The sequence below is a fragment of the Lynx rufus genome, unplaced genomic scaffold (assembly GCF_022079265.1).
Source record: "Lynx rufus isolate CCGP_SWC_20201006 ecotype Redwood Valley unplaced genomic scaffold, mLynRuf1.p SCAF_5, whole genome shotgun sequence".
In the NCBI taxonomy this organism is placed as follows: domain Eukaryota; kingdom Metazoa; phylum Chordata; class Mammalia; order Carnivora; family Felidae; genus Lynx; species Lynx rufus.
Genome location: NW_025814867.1, coordinates 136,211,119 through 136,227,324, shown reverse-complemented (window position 1 = coordinate 136,227,324; position 16,206 = coordinate 136,211,119). Strand labels below are relative to the sequence as shown.

Sequence of the window (16,206 nt, the reverse complement as noted above, 5' to 3'; positions counted from 1 at the left end):
CAATCAATTAAAAAGATCCAGAAATGACATAGATTATCAAGTTAGGAGAAAATACTGTTAAAATAACAGTTTCTCGTTGAGAAGTGAAGGTTTTATACCCTATATCAGGCACCCCCAAACCTTGGGACCTACACTGTAGAAATGAACACCCAAAAACAGCTGACTCTGCAAAGCAAAAGGGCTTACATCCAGGACATCCAAAAGGCTATGGAAAATGAAAAGGTTGCTTTTAAAAAAAGTCTTACCCAGACTTACTCATGCCAGGAATCTACAAAAAATGCAATTTTGAAAGCACCTTTCTATATGCAATGGAGATTCATTAGCTAATGTTCAAGAATGTGCTGGAGACACAGGGACCTTGTAGGACTTTCTCCAGAGGAGAAGATGCTGGTCGGCACCATTTTTAAATTCTCACTCAACATTTCTAGTGTTGTAGGGCTTCTCCACCCCTGTGCTCTCCCACAGTCCTACTGCAGCTGCCTGGCTTGCCCTGCCCATGAGCTCTGCCAGTCTTATTATTTCCAGTTGGCTCACTCCTGTTCTGGGCTCCCTCCAGGCTCCCTCACAGCCTCTCTGAAGCCAACAGGCTCGCTCTTCCCACATGCTGTGTATCCCTGGGCCCTGCAACGGCAAGCTTCCCATTCCACCCTTGGGTTCTACCTTATTAAAAATAAATTATGCTACATAGATAAGCACAAATGTGTAAGAGTCAACCAAGAACTCAGGCAAGGTTGAATCATAGTTCCATCATGTGCACAAGGGCACTCCTCTAGAATGGGAGAGGTAGCTGTTCCATGAATACACAGAAACAAAAATATGGAGAAAAGGAAAATTAGAAAGTAAGAATACACTCCAAAAGAAAAAAACAAGACAAAACCCAGAAAAGAAAAAAAAAATCCTTGATAAAAGGGAGATAAGTAATTTACCTGACAAAGAGTTCAAAGTAATGGTCATAAAGATGTTCACTGAATTGGAAGAAGGATAGATGAACACAGTGAGAACTTCAAACAAAGAGACAGAAAATGTAAGAAAGTGTCAAACAGAAGTCACAATACTGAAGAATACAATAACTGAACTAAAAAAAATACACTAAACTAAACTAAAGAATTTCAACAGCAGTTTAGATGAGGCAGAAGAACACATCAGCAACCTGGAAGACAGGGCAGTGGAACTCACCCAAAGAGAACAACTAAAAAAACAACAATAAAAAGGGAATTTTAAAAAGTGAAGATAGTTTGTGGGAACTATGGGACAACATCAAGTGGCATAACATTCACATTATAGAGTCCCAGGAGAAGAGAAAGAGAAATGGATACTTTAAGAAATAATGGCTGAAAATTTAACCAACCTAGGGAAGGAAAGAGACATCCAGGCCCAGAAAGAACAGAGAGTTCCAAAGAAGATGAAACCAAAGAGATCCACATCATGACACATTATAATTAAAATGTTAACAGTTAAAGAAAAAGAGAAAATCTTAAAGTTTGCAAGAGAACAACATGATACATATAAAGACTATCATAAAAGTACCTATAAGACTATCAGTTGATTTTTCAGCATAAACTCTTCAGGCCAAAAGAAAGTGGCATGATATATTCAAAGTGCTGAAAGGAAAGATTGCCAACCAAGAATATTCTACCCAGCAAGGCTATCATTCAAAATAAAGGAGAGATAGTTTTCCAGACAACCAAAAGTTAAGTGATTTCATACCATTAGACCAGCCTTACAAGGAATGTTGAAGGTACTTCTTCAAGCTGAAAATAAATGGTACTAACTAGTAACAAGAAAATATATGAAACTAAATATCTGATTGGAAAAGCCAAATTTACAGTAAATATAGTGGATCAACCACTTAAAAATTCACAAGGAAGGTTAAAAAACAAATGTAAAATCAACTATAATTATAATAATTTGTTAAGGTATACACACACACAAAAGATGTAATATATAACATCAGAAACATAAAACATGTGGTGGGGGAATAAAAATCTAGAGTCTTTAATGTGTATTCAAAATTATGTTGCTATCAACTTAGAACAAAATGCTACACTGTCTGTTATATGGGAACCCTAGTAGACACACAAAGGATAATGGGAAAGTAATCTAAACACAACACTATAAAGAAGTATCAAACCACAAGGGAAGAGAGCAAGAGAAAAAAGAAAGGAACAGAGAGGAACTACAAACCATTCAGAAAACAATGAAAAAAAATGGCAATAAGTACATACCTATCAATAATTACTTTAAATGCAAATGGACTAAATTCTCCAATCAAAAGATAAGTGACTAAATGGAAAAAAAAACAAGACCTATTGATGTGTTGTCTATAAGAGACTCACTTCAGATCTAAGGACACAGAGATTTAAAGTGAAGGGATAGAGGGATGCCTGGATGGCTCAGTTGCTTAAGTATCTGACTTTTGATTTAGGCTCATGTCATGATCTCAGGGTCATGAGAGATTGAACCCAGCATCAGGCTCCATGCTGAACATGGAACCTGCTTAAAAATTATCTCTCTCCCTCTGCCCCTCTCCTCAACTCACATGTGCTCTCTCTCTCTTTCTAAAATAAAATAATAATTAAAAAACAAAGTGAAGGGATAGGAAAAGATATTCCATGCAAATGAAAATGAAAACAAAGCTATACTATATCAGACAAAATGATGACTTTAAAACAAGTACTACACATGTAACAAGGAAGGCATTATGTAATGGTAATGGGGTCATTACAAAATGAGGATATAACATTTGTAAATAATTATGTGTCCAATATAGGAATACCTAAATATATAGAGCAGGTATTAAGAGACCTAAAGGTAAAAATTGACAGCAAGACAATAAGAGTAGAGGACTTTAATACCCCATTTACACCAACAGATCTATCATCCAGACATAAAATCAATAAGAAACATTGGCCTTAAACAACACATTAGTCCAGATGGACTTAATAGATATAAACAGAATAGTCCATTTAAAAGTAGTAGAATACATGTTCTTCTCAAGTGACGTGGAACATTCTCCAGGATAAATGGCATTAGGCTACATACAAGTCTCAATAAATTTAAGAAGATATTTCACATACCAAGCATCTTTTCTAACCACAATGGTATGACACTAGAAATCAGTTACAAGAAAAAAAAACTGGAAAAATCCCATAAAAAGGAAGCAAATCTTGCCATTTTTCACAGCACAAATGGACCTTAAATGTGTTATGCTAAGTGATACAAGTCAGACAGAGAAATATAAATACCATATGATTTCACTTACATGTGGAAGCTGAAAAATAAAACAAGTGAACAAATAAAACAAAACTATCTCCTGGATACAGAGAATGGATTGGTAGATATCAGAGGGGAAAGGAATTAGAGGGTGGGTGAGATGGGTGAAGGGAATCAATTGTATGGTGGCAGATGGTAACTAGACTCACTATGGTGATCACTTTGAATTTTTTTTTTTTCAACGTTTATTTATTTTTGGGACAGAGAGAGACAGAGCATGAACGGGCGAGGGGCAGAGAGAGAGGGAGACACAGAATCGGAAACAGGCTCCAGGCTCTGAGCCATCAGCCCAGAGCCTGACGCGGGGCTCGAACTCCCGGACCGCGAGATCGTGACCTGGCTGAAGTCGGACGCTTAACCGACTGCGCCACCCAGGCGCCCCTGAAATTTATATGAAAATCAAATTATGATTTACACCCGAAACTAATAATGCTATATACCAATTTGCCTTGGAAATAAAGTCCTCCATCAAATGTGTAGAGATAAAAAATAGAAGGATGAAAAATACTCTGGTGGATCTGAAAGTAGATTAAACATTACAAAAGAAAAATAATCAACAATTTTGAAAATATATCAATATAATTTAGTGAACTTGAAGACATAAAAATTTGCAAAAACAAAAAAAGGGCTGAAAGTTCTATCTGATATCGTTTTATTCCGAAACAAATTCCTTTAATAATTTTATAATATTGATATGGTGTTGATAAATGTATAAACACATACCAGAGCTTCAAAAGACATGAAACAAAACAGAGAGAACTGAGCACAGAAAAACAGACAATGCTTGTAAAATCATTAAGGATATAGAAGATGTGAACAATATTAATCAACCAGCTGACCTATTTGATATTTAGAGACTACTCCATACAACAGTGGAATATATATTCTTTTCAAGTGCACAAAGAACATTTAAAAATTTAGATTATAAAATGAGACCCAATAAATTTAAGCAAATTGATATTATACAAAGTATGTTTTATGACAATTAAGAAATTCAGTTAGAAACTAGTAGCAGAAATATATATGAAATATACTCAAATATTTGGAAACAAATTAACAACATTCTAAATAACCAATGTCAAAAATAACATTACAAGAACAGGTTTGAAGGAGCACTTGCACCCCAATGTTTACAGCAGCCTTATCAATAATGGCCAAATTACGGAAAGAGCCCAAATGTCCACTGACTGATGAATGGATAAAGAAGTTGTGGTATATGTGTAAAATGGAATTTTACTCAGCCATCAAATAAATGCAATCTTGCCATTTGCAATGACATGGATGGAGCTCGAGTGTATTATGCTAAGTGGAATAAGCCATTACAGAAAGAAATACCATATGATTTCACTCATATGTGGAATTAAAGAAATGAAACAGAGGGACATATAGGAAAGGAAAAAAACAAAAACAAAAACAGGGGGGCGGAAACAAACCATTAAGAGACTCTAACGACAGAGAACAAACAGGGTGGTTAGAGGGAGGTGGGTGGGGATGGGCTAAATGGGTGTGATGGGTATTAAGGTGTGCACATGTGATGAGCACTGGGTGTTATGTGTAGTGATGAATCACTAAATTCTATACCTGAAACCAATTTGACACTATATGTTAACTAACTAGAATTTAAATAAAAATTTTGAAAAGTAAAAAAAGTATAGCAAGGGAATTCTGTAAATGACTTAAAGCTAGTAAAAACAACTGGAATGAAATGGACACATTGCTGAAAAGATATACATCACAAGAGACCACTAAAGACAAAGGTATTACTGGGATAGACCCAGATCTGTGAAATAACTTGAATTTGTAGTTAAACCTCTACACAAGAAAAGTTCTAACACAGGTGGTTTCACTGTAAATTTTCCCAAATGTTTAAGTAAAAAATAGTTAGTATTATATACAAACTCTATCAGAAAACCAAAGAGGAAACACTTCCCTAACTCATTCTATGAATTCAGTGTTTCCCTGATCCCACACAAGTCAAGAATAAGAACACAATAAAACAATATCTCTCATAACTGTGAATGTGGCAATTTTCACAAATTATCTGCATAGTAACTCCAGCAATACATAAAAAGGACAATATAGCATAATCAAGTGGGTGTAATCCAAGAAATGCAAAATTATTTTAACATTTGGAAATCAATGGAATTCACTGATCTAATTGGGTTAATGCTAAAAATCCATATGGTATTTTCAACAGATGTAGAAGAACCATTTGAATGGCACAAGGGGAGAGATATTTTAGAGTAGCTGCCCTTTCTCCCACTTTAGCTTTCATGTCACCAAGTGTTCCTGATTATCTTTGTGAAAACTTATTTTTCCCCACTGTTTGGTCCTCAACTATTTCCCTCATTGGCTGCACTTATTTCCTTTGGATATAGTATCTCTGTGCAACAGGTAGTCTGGACACTTCTCGCTGGGCTGCTTCCCTACATTACTTAATGTTTATAGGATTTTAAAAAATTTTTTAGCAAGGATAACATGCTTATAGCCCTACATAAATATGTCAAAATAAAAACTTCTAATACTAATTTTCACTCTGTCAATGTCACTACCATACACTTCCATTCGCCCATTATATATTAAATATCCAGAGAATAGAACAATTATTATTTACACCATTATAGACATTAAACTAATGTCATATGAAGATATAAAGATTAAAAATGTAGATTTAAATGATTTATTATGTTAGCCTCAGAATCTGATTTATTCTAGCCTGTATGATAATTATGTTTCCACTTAAATATGAGAATTTTGAACAAATGTTGAACTTTAAGACAGAAATTTAAACAGAAGGAAGTCTCTCTGGAAAGACATAATGATGACAATGAGATTCTAGAACAATATTTGTTCATTGTAATGAATGGTCCAAGAGCTTTTCTGTGCTGCAATTAGATGTAATATTGACTCTTTAAGATACACACTAGAAACCAGAAGTCTCTGAGATACATGATTATTATCTGGGGTGAATATGTTAATGTTTGATGTGTAATCCTTTTAAAAATACCAACATTATGTTACAAAGGAATCAGTTTGCAAAGAACATCTAAAAACACCTATTTAAAGAAATATCTCGTTTATTGCTACCTGCTATATTAAATGGATAAAGGTTTGGAACTTGCAGAATATCAGTAAATGTTCAGGAAGTGACAGAATAAAATAAAATTGGATTGCAATTATTCTTCTTTAACAGTTTTTTTTTTAAACCTAATCCTTACAATTGGCCCTCTTTTGACAATGTGGAATATATTTTTACTTATTGTTTTCTTGTGATTATTCTTACACTATTTGGTTTGTGAAGTGTAGAAGAGATTCTATAAATATTTGTAGCTATGCTTAAGTAGTAACCCGAATTAATAACTAGTATGAATTTATAAAATTGTCCGTCTGTAAAGTTTCATTGTCTCCCTTTTAACAGTTAAAGCCACAACCTAAAAGAATGACAACGTTGGTATCTGTTTGATGTTAATAAAAATGAAGTAACATTTAACAAGTCTAAAAATATATATATATAAAAGTAAACTGTTAAAGAATGGACTTAGGATAGAGTGTTTATTCATTTGATGAAGTAAGCTTTTTAAAAATGACATTAAATTTATGAAAATTTAACTGCACATAATTAGCTTTTTTTCTGAATAATACAGTCCATAAAGAAAATATATAATTGAATTGAATAAAATACACTTTTATATACATACAACAATGGTGCCATTAATGCTAGCATTCCTATTTCCATATAGTCTCTATCTGTAACATTAACGTGGCTGAATCAGTCATAGGCGTCCTGGGCCCATTTTGGGCGGAAACTTGCATTCTAGAAAGAATAACCAGTGCAATGGGTATAGTCTTTGACTTGGGTTAAATCACTCTGTTAATCTCTTTTACAATTTAACTAAAAACAAAACTGTCATAAACTTCAAATGAAACTCCAAAGAATGCTCTTATTCTTGATAAAATAAGATCAGAAATATTTTTCCATGAGATTGATCCTGGACACAAGCCAGAAGGATATGTATCTGTAACCTACCTGTACCAGGAGATAGAGGGCTCGGGAGAGCCAGAGGCCCTGCAGGACAATGTCATCTCTTCTCCTCTCTCTGCTGTGGCATTAAAGGATTTCTGAGGCATTGTGATCGCTGGCGGCACTGAAAAAAGAGATGAACACAGATTAAATAGAGATGAAAAACATTTTATAAACACCATTGGGACTTTCTTACAGGTACTTTTTGTTGTTAATTTTAAGCTTTAAAACTTTATTGTTTACGTCTGTATTTATATCAACAAGACTGACTTGGTTGCACAGTAAAATAACTTTAAGACCACTGATCTGCGTGCCATTTACAATAATGAGATAATTCGTTCTAATGCTATTGTACTATTTTTAATCTATCAAACTAAACAAGAAAGTAGACATTTTAACCAATTTATATGTATACTTTTATGAAATATTTCTCAGAAAAAGACAGACAATACTATCCTGACTTACATCAATACTGAGATCTACTTGGAGCATAAATGGATTTCCTATTTGAGTTCTCATCGGTATATGTAATTCTATAAGCAATTATTCACCGCTTCAAGACAGGGCTTTCAAATTAGGTGTCAAACCATAATGTTCTTTCTGATTAACTGCACTTAATTTCTTCACACAACTATAGAACATTTTATGAAGAGAAACTGCTCAAGACATAGAGAGTATGAAATAGATTTTCATGAACAATTCAATTTTAAAAATTAAGCTTCCCCAATTTCTAACTAATTACATTGCAAAAACTGTATATGCTGCACATTTCGGACATGTTGAAACTGTTACTAAAATGTACTGTTTGCAATAAACAAATCAATAGCATCCATAATAGAAACTAAATTTCAAAGTACAGCATAAATTTTGATTTAATGCACACTTCTATGATTTTCAATTAAATGACAAAATTATGCTCTTAAAATTAATTATATTAGTAGAATTGTCTTTTACATATTTAGAAGTGTGATAACAACTGGGGTGCCTGGGTAGCTCAGTTGGTTAGGCATCTGACATTGACTCAGGTCAAGATCTCACATTTGTGGGTTCGAGCCCCACAACAGGGTCTGTGCTGACAGCCCAGAGCCTAGAGCCTGCTTCAGATTCTGTGTCTCCCTCTCTCTCTCTGCCCTTCCCCTATGCACACTCTGTTGTTCAAAAATAAATAAACATTAAAAAAAAAGCATGATAATAACTAAATATCTCTACAGTAGCATTCAGGTCAGCATTCATGCTGTATTGTTGATGCTGATGGTGCAGATAGGAGCTGATATGTATCTTAGCAATTAAGCACAATAAATCAAGTTTCTGCCTTTATGAATTTAAATACAAGGTACATGATCTGACATGCTGTCTCTAAAATAACATAATAATTACACGTATTACAATAGGATGGACTTTTTTTTCAGACATTAACTCTGCTTTTTAAATACATTGAAATTTGACTTTCTGTATCTAGTTTTCCTTCTTTTGTAATTATGGAAAAGAACACTTTAATCAAAATGTATTGCCTTTCCTTTTCTTATGATAAACATAGGTGCAAGAACACTGTCACTATTTTTATTACACCAATAAATATTTTAACCATTAAATAATTACAATGAAAATTTACTTCTTAATAGAAATCCTCTCTAGAGCAAAGTATTTGTGTAAATAGAAACGCCTCCAATCGGAGAATCACATGCTCCAGTTCTTGTCCTATGACTGTTACTCGCTTAAACAAACTATTTGTTCCTTATCATAATTCTCTTTTCTATAAACTGAACTGCAAGATGATCTGCAAGAACTGACAAATCTCAATGTTTACATGTTATGATACAGTAGCTCTACTAATGAAATAGGTGTTCTTACTTAGAGTGTGCACTTGTAGAACAATATTACTATTGCATATTTATATAGTAGTAATTTGAAGAGTAATTCCAGAACTATTCTGAAGGATAATAGCCTCAAAACCTGCAGAAGTTTTCACTAGTTCTGATGCCAAGATGTGCAGGGAATTTGTTAGCCACTGTGTTAGACTATAGAGCACTTTTACGTATATTATCTTTGGTTCAGAATCTGCTATTGAGTTGGATTAAAAAATTTTAAAAGGGATTACAATTATATTTCATCCAAATTTCTTGTCTCATAAGACCCATATGTAGTATGTTTTTTCTACTCTATTTTACCTTCTTAAAAATACTTTTTTTGTATTTGACTATATCCGAAATATCTAGTTCTAGTAACTTTACAAAGATTTATATTGTGTATATTATGTAGTCAATCCTTTCTGATAAATTTTGGTTTTCATTCTTCAGCTTCAAGACACATGAGAACGTGTAGGGAAGTGGCTCCAGAACTCACTAATACAAAGGTTTTGGCCCACCTTCATGTTACAATTAATTCCCTTTGCTGGCTGCAGAGGCACCAAAGATACCTCTAATTTGATGGCTTAATTCACTTGCATCAACAATGACATCCAGCGGTTCCATTTGCCTTCTGTGTCTTGCAGTCTTCCTCTATGCACTGTCTCTAAATATGTCTCAGAAGATGAAGAACATTGTACTAAGCATGGAATACTCACGTGATTCAAGTTGATCAGAACAACAATCCCTCCAAATTTATTCAGGATAAGGAAAACAACTTCCCAATCCCCAATCACCACCACTGTCAGGAAAGCTACTCTTTTATAACGCATTGATTAATCAGATCTGGCCAAAATGTATGTCATCAAATAAATTCACATGTATGTCCTCTCTCTGGCAGAGGACTAGTAACATGAAGACTCATGGTCCTTTCTTACTTTTCCTTGCTTGCACTCTTAAGGCTGTGTGGCATTCAGAAATTAGCGTAAGGGAGGATTTGGAAAAGATGGTAGAACAGTCAGTACCAGGCATCTGTCTCCCTACCTAGGCAGCAATTGCACAGACAGAATCTGTCTAATGTAACTATCTTGGATGTCTGGAGTCTATGGTAGGCTTGCAGCTTCCACAGGGAGGCATGGAAGGTAAGTTGTAAGCAATATCTCAAACAGGTATCTGTATAGCCATCTTCATAGCAGCATTATTCGCAATATTTAAGAGTGGAAGCAATACAAATATCCGTAAATGAATAAATGGATAAGCAAAATGTGTTATATGCACAGAATGGAATACTATTCATAAAGTTAAGGGGAGCCTGGGTGGCTCAGTTAGTTGAACATCTGACTCTTGATTTTGGCTCAGGTCATGATCTCAGGGTCATGGGATCTAGCCCTGTTCTGGGCTCTGTGCTGAGTGTGCAGACTGCTTAAGATTCTCTCTCTCTCTCTCTCTCTCTCTCTCTCTCTCTCTCAATCTCTGCTCCTCTCCTCCACTTGCCATTTCTCTCTCTAAAATTAAAAAAAAAAGAAAAAAATTTAAAAAAGTTAATTCTGACATATACTTCACATGGATGAACCTTTAGGATGCTATGCTAAGTGAAATACCAGTCACAGAAAGACAAATACTCTATGAATCCACTTATTATGTACTTGGAATAGTCAAAATTATAGAGACAGAACTTGAAATGGTGGTTGCTAGGAGCTCTTGGGAGGGGGGATAACAGGGAAAATATGGAGAGGACAGGAGGTGAAAGAAGGGAATAGGAAGTTATTGTTAAATGGGTATAGAGATTCAGTCTTACAAGAGGAAAAGAATTACAGAGATGGATGGTGCTGGATAGTGCACATTATGAACATATTTAATGCCACATAACTTATACTTTAAATGGGTTAAGATCATAAATTTTATGTTATGTGATTTTTACAAAAATGAAAAATAAGAGAAGGGGGAAAAAAGTCACATAAGCTATCTTAGTCCTTGGCCAAGAGAAGAAATAGTCCATGTTCATGCTTAAGTACCTGGTATTTTTTAATGTTTATTCATTTTTGAGGGAGACAGAGACAGAATGTGAGTGGGTTAGGGGCAGAGAGCGAGGGAGACACAAAATCCAAAGCAGGCTCCAGGCTCCGAGCTGTCAGCACAGAGCCTGAAGTGGGGCTCTAACCCATGAGCCATGAGATCATGACCTGAGCCAAAGTTGGATGCTCAACCAACTGAGCCACCCAAGCACCCCTAAAGTACCTGGTATTTTTAACATTCTATATTGTTGGTCTCAATGTATATGGAACATAACTTAATTTCTTTCCTCAGGTTTTTCCATGAGTTCATTAACACATGACTCTTTCTAATTATATAAGCACTGAAGAGAGAAAAATGAACCAACCAAGAAGCCACCTATGCAAACTTGATTCATATTATTCAGGGATGCTAGAAAATTGTATTTTTTTAAGTTTTATTCTAAGACTCCTTCTTTGATATGGAAGCAAGTATCCTCATTCTGCAACTTACCTCTTCAGCAATTTTTCATATACTTAATTGCTTATAATATCATATAGTAAAAAAAATAATTGATATTTTAATATTATGTAGACTCTCCCTATGGAATAAGATATTTAAATTATGGACAATGCATTCTCATCATGATTTTGATCATCATTACTTTCCAGTAGTCTTATTATGTCTCAATGTCTCATGTGTGCATTTTTTTTATTTGTTTTATTTTTATTTGTTTGTTTTGCTCTTCTGCTTCACAGGTTATTATATCATCTAACACCTCTCAATTTTTTTCTTTTTTCTTTTTCTTTTTTCTATTTTTCTTTATGTTTATTTATTTTGAGATGAGGGGGAGGGGCATAGAGAGAGGGAGAGAGAATCCCAAACAGACTCCACACTGTCTGCATGGAGCCCGATGTGGGCTTGAACTCATGAACCACGAGATCATCACCTAAGCCAAAATTAAGAGTCAGACTGAATCACCCAGGTGCCCCACACCTCTCAATCTTCATTGATTCTGGTTATTTGTAATAATCCTTCCTCTTATATTTATGAGGATGTCAATTTAAAGTGCTACTTGGTAAAAATAAGTTTTCTTTGGAATGCAAGACTTAAAAAAATTTAACAAATACAGAATGTCAAATGATTAACATAAAGAAAAGCTAATTAATTGTATAATTTCATTTGGAAAAAATCTAGCTTCTTGGTTACAGCAGACTAAGCATTGTAGTCAGTTCTTTTCAAATAAACAGTGGTTTCTAATGTGGAGTGTCAGCATACTTATTACTGTCTTGCATAAAATCCAATCAATATTTTTTCATGTACTTGATTGAGAATTGGCAAATAATTGGTGGGCATATGCTGCAATATGGGAATACAGTAAAATAGTAATATAATTACAATTATCTGTTGAGTATTGAGTTCTAAAATCAATCCTATCTGAGTGAAACAGTAAGAGTTTTATTTGATTATCAGTTTACAAAATAGGATCAAACTGGCCCATTATATTCATTAAAAACAAAAAAAAACTCAAGGAAAATGTTTCCATTGGCATTTCAAATTCTTAGTAAACTCTAATATGAAAAATATCTGGTATTTGGGCAAATAAATATTGCTTTCAGTGGAAAGTATAAAAACAATGTGAAAATGTTAATGAGAACTTTATTGCATAATTTATGTTTTCTTATATTTTCCAAATTTTGCCAAATAAATCTGATTTTTATGTTCTTTTAATTTGAGTTTTAAAGTAGATCACATTCACAGGTTCAAAAATAAAATAAAATTAAGAGGAAAATTCTAGACCTTACTCTTTTCCTTGTTAACCACTTGATTATTTGTATTTTTATGCAACTATTAGCACATGATTTTATGTTTACTTCTTCTTTCCACAAAATATACCATATTCTGTACCATGCTTCTTTTCTCAAATTAATAATGCATGTAAAGAATATATTCATGTCACTATGTAGAGTACTTCCTCAAAACTGTTCGTATTGCACAGTCTTCTACCCTGTGGATAAACTATTGGCCACATGTTATATCTCCTGAGGATATCCAAATATTTATCTACTACAATCTTATCTACTGCAACCAATGTACCAGTTAATTATCTAGAAGTAAAATTGATACGTCAAAGACTAAACGAATATGTAATCTTGACTGAAGAAGACTAAATCAAATTGCCCTCAGTGGTCATCACTCCAATTTTCTACTCCAACTGTGTATTATTTTTATAACCAGAAAAAAATATATAAATGAACAAGTAAGAAAATAAAGCAATAAAAGTTAAAGGAAATAATTCTCAGATAATTTCCTGAAGTTAATTCATAGCTATAGGTCTAAAAGCATTGTAACCCTTATTAAAGAAAATCCAAGTGAAAAATTAAAGTTGGAAGCATGGAAAGCATTATTTTGAATTTCTTTTTGTTTCCATGTTAAGAGGCAATAACTAAATAAAGGGCCAAAGTTAATGTGAAAGATAACTCTTGTCAAAAAAAAAAAAGTCTGAAAATTTTAGACTCATTAGAGGATATTTTCATGATTAAACATGGCTATTTTTAAGCTTTATGAGTATACTGTATGACCAGCAATATTCTTTAATCCTCAAGTATGTTTCAAGGACCCCAGAAGTCCTCAAAACCCATTCATGGGGTCTTATGATGCCTTCCATTTTACCAACCACATATCTGTGTGAAAATGAATTTCTCCTGCAAAATTCTCACAATTTTCCCATTCCCAGTTACTGGACTATGCTAATGGAGGAAAAGTTCAATAATTTCCTGATCTAAAAAAGTCTTTTTCTCAGGTTCAAAAATATATTACAAAAGATTGAATGCAGCAACTGATAAGAGAATTTTTGTTTTCTTGATGGCTTCCTTTACTATGCAAAAGCTTTTTATTTTGATGTAGTCCCAATAGTTTATTTTTGCTTTTGCTTTCTTTGTCTGAGGAGACATATTCATATAGTATTTGTAAATGATGTACCCAATAAGGGGTTAGTATGAAAAATATATAAAGAACTTACACAACTCAACACCAAAACTTCAAGCGATCTGATTTAAGAACGGGCAGAGGACCTGAATTTACATTTTTCCAAAGAAGACATATAGACGGCAAACAGACACATGAAAAGATGTTCAAAATCACTAATCGTGGGGGAAATCAAAACCACAATGTATGTCAAAACCACAATGAGGTATCACGTCACACCAGTCAGAATGGCTAGTATCAAAAAGACAATAACAAGTGTTGGTGAGGATGTGGAGAAAAGGGAATCCTCAGGCACTGTTGGTCAGAATGTAAATTGGTACAAATGCTATGGAAATGGTATGGAGTTTCCTCAAAAAAATTAAAAATAGAAATACTATATAATCCAGTAATTTCACTACTGGGTTTTTACCCAAAGAAAATGAAAATGCTAATTCAAAAAGATAAATGCACTCCTCTGTTGAGAGCATTATGCTAAATGAAATCAGTCAGACTGAGAAGACAAATGCCATATAATTCACATATATCTAAACTATTTAAAAAACCAAATGAACAAACAAGCAAATAAACAAACAAAAAAACTAGACTAGTAAATACAGAGAACAAACTAATGGTTGCCAGAAGGGAGGTGGGTGGGAAGTTGGCTAAAATAGGTGAAGAGGATGAAGAGGTACAAACTTCTAGTTACAAGATAAATAAATCATAGAGATAAGAAGTACAGCAGGGAACATAGTCACTAATATCATAATCACATTGTATAGTGACAGAGGATGACGACACTTATCATGGTGAGCAATGAGTGATGTACATAATTGTTGAATCAGTTGAGTGTACATCTGAAACTAACGTGACATTGTCTGCCAAATATACCTCAATAATAATTTTAAAATTTTTTTAAACTTAAGTTTATTAATTTTGAAAGAGAGAGGGAATGAGACACAGCGAGTGGAGGAGGAGCACAGAGAGGGAGAGAGAGAGAGAGAGAGAGAGAGAGAGAGAGAGAGAGAGAGAGAGAATCCCAAGTAGGATCCACACTGTCAGCACAGAGCCTGATGCAGGGGTGAATCCCACAAACTGTGAGATCACAACCAGAACCAAAATCAAGAGTCAGATGCTTAACCGACTGAGCCACTCAAGCACCCCAAACATAAATTTTTTAATGTGAAAAAGAAGAAGCCACTGTTTTACTGTATTTCTCAAAATGTTGCTATTTTCTTTAACATGCTATTCAGGTTAACATACTTATTATTTTTGACAGTTCATAAATCAACATCTTAAAATTTATTTAATTTTTATTTTTTAACATCTTAAAACTTAAATAAATTAATCAAACATTTTAAAAACTTCTCATTTCAATGCCTAATACGATATTGATATGACACATATAAATAAATATGACCTACATAAAAATCCCTTGGGGAATCCACAATAATTTTACAAATATGAAGAGTTCTAAGGCAAAAACTTCTGAGGTCACCTGAGGTACAAAATGAGATAGAATACAATTTGGTAATTCAAATTAGCATTTAAAGAAAAATCTTATAAAATGGCCAAGAAAAATAATTTAAAATCAAACCCATCGTGTATGTTTAAAATTAATCTAAATGTATAAGGTTTCAGAGCATTATTCCTAGAGTTGAGAAATTCTGGAGAAATGAAGCTGTTGGGAAATGTGATCAGCTGAAGGATTTCAGGACTGGTCAAGGAAAAGACCTGACAACAAAGTGGGAGCAGTAGACAGTGGGCTTTATTTGGGGGGTGCGTGGACAAGTCGCATTAAAGTATGGATTCTTCGCAGCAGGAGCCCTTCCAGAGACTGCATATTTGGGAGGGAGAACCACCCAGAGTGGGAGGAGTGCAAGGAAACTCCTGGGCGAAGTGGATTTTCGAGGGAGGCTTAGGTGTCTCGGTGACGTCACTCAGCAGCACAGCAGAACTCCAAAGGGCAGCAGTGGCATGGGGTCGTGTTTAGGCCCCGAGTTTGTCTTGTCTACAGCTAGCAGAGTGCGAGTGCACTTTTCCAAGGTGTGCAAAGCGGACTGATGCTAAATGTTAAAAATATGCATATTTTGGCTATTATTTAAAACAATG

At 34.1% G+C, this 16,206-nt stretch overlaps 1 protein-coding gene across 1 annotated transcript in view; it reads right to left on the bottom strand.

Annotated features, from left to right (window-relative positions):
* NCAM2 (neural cell adhesion molecule 2) overlaps window positions 1-16,206 on the bottom strand; it is a 215,915-nt gene that overhangs the window by 174,359 nt on the left and 25,350 nt on the right. The window contains exon 4 of the mRNA XM_047099839.1: window positions 7,301-7,418. Coding sequence (XP_046955795.1) covers window positions 7,301-7,418 — 118 coding nt within the window. The remainder of the gene's footprint in view (window positions 1-7,300; window positions 7,419-16,206) is intronic.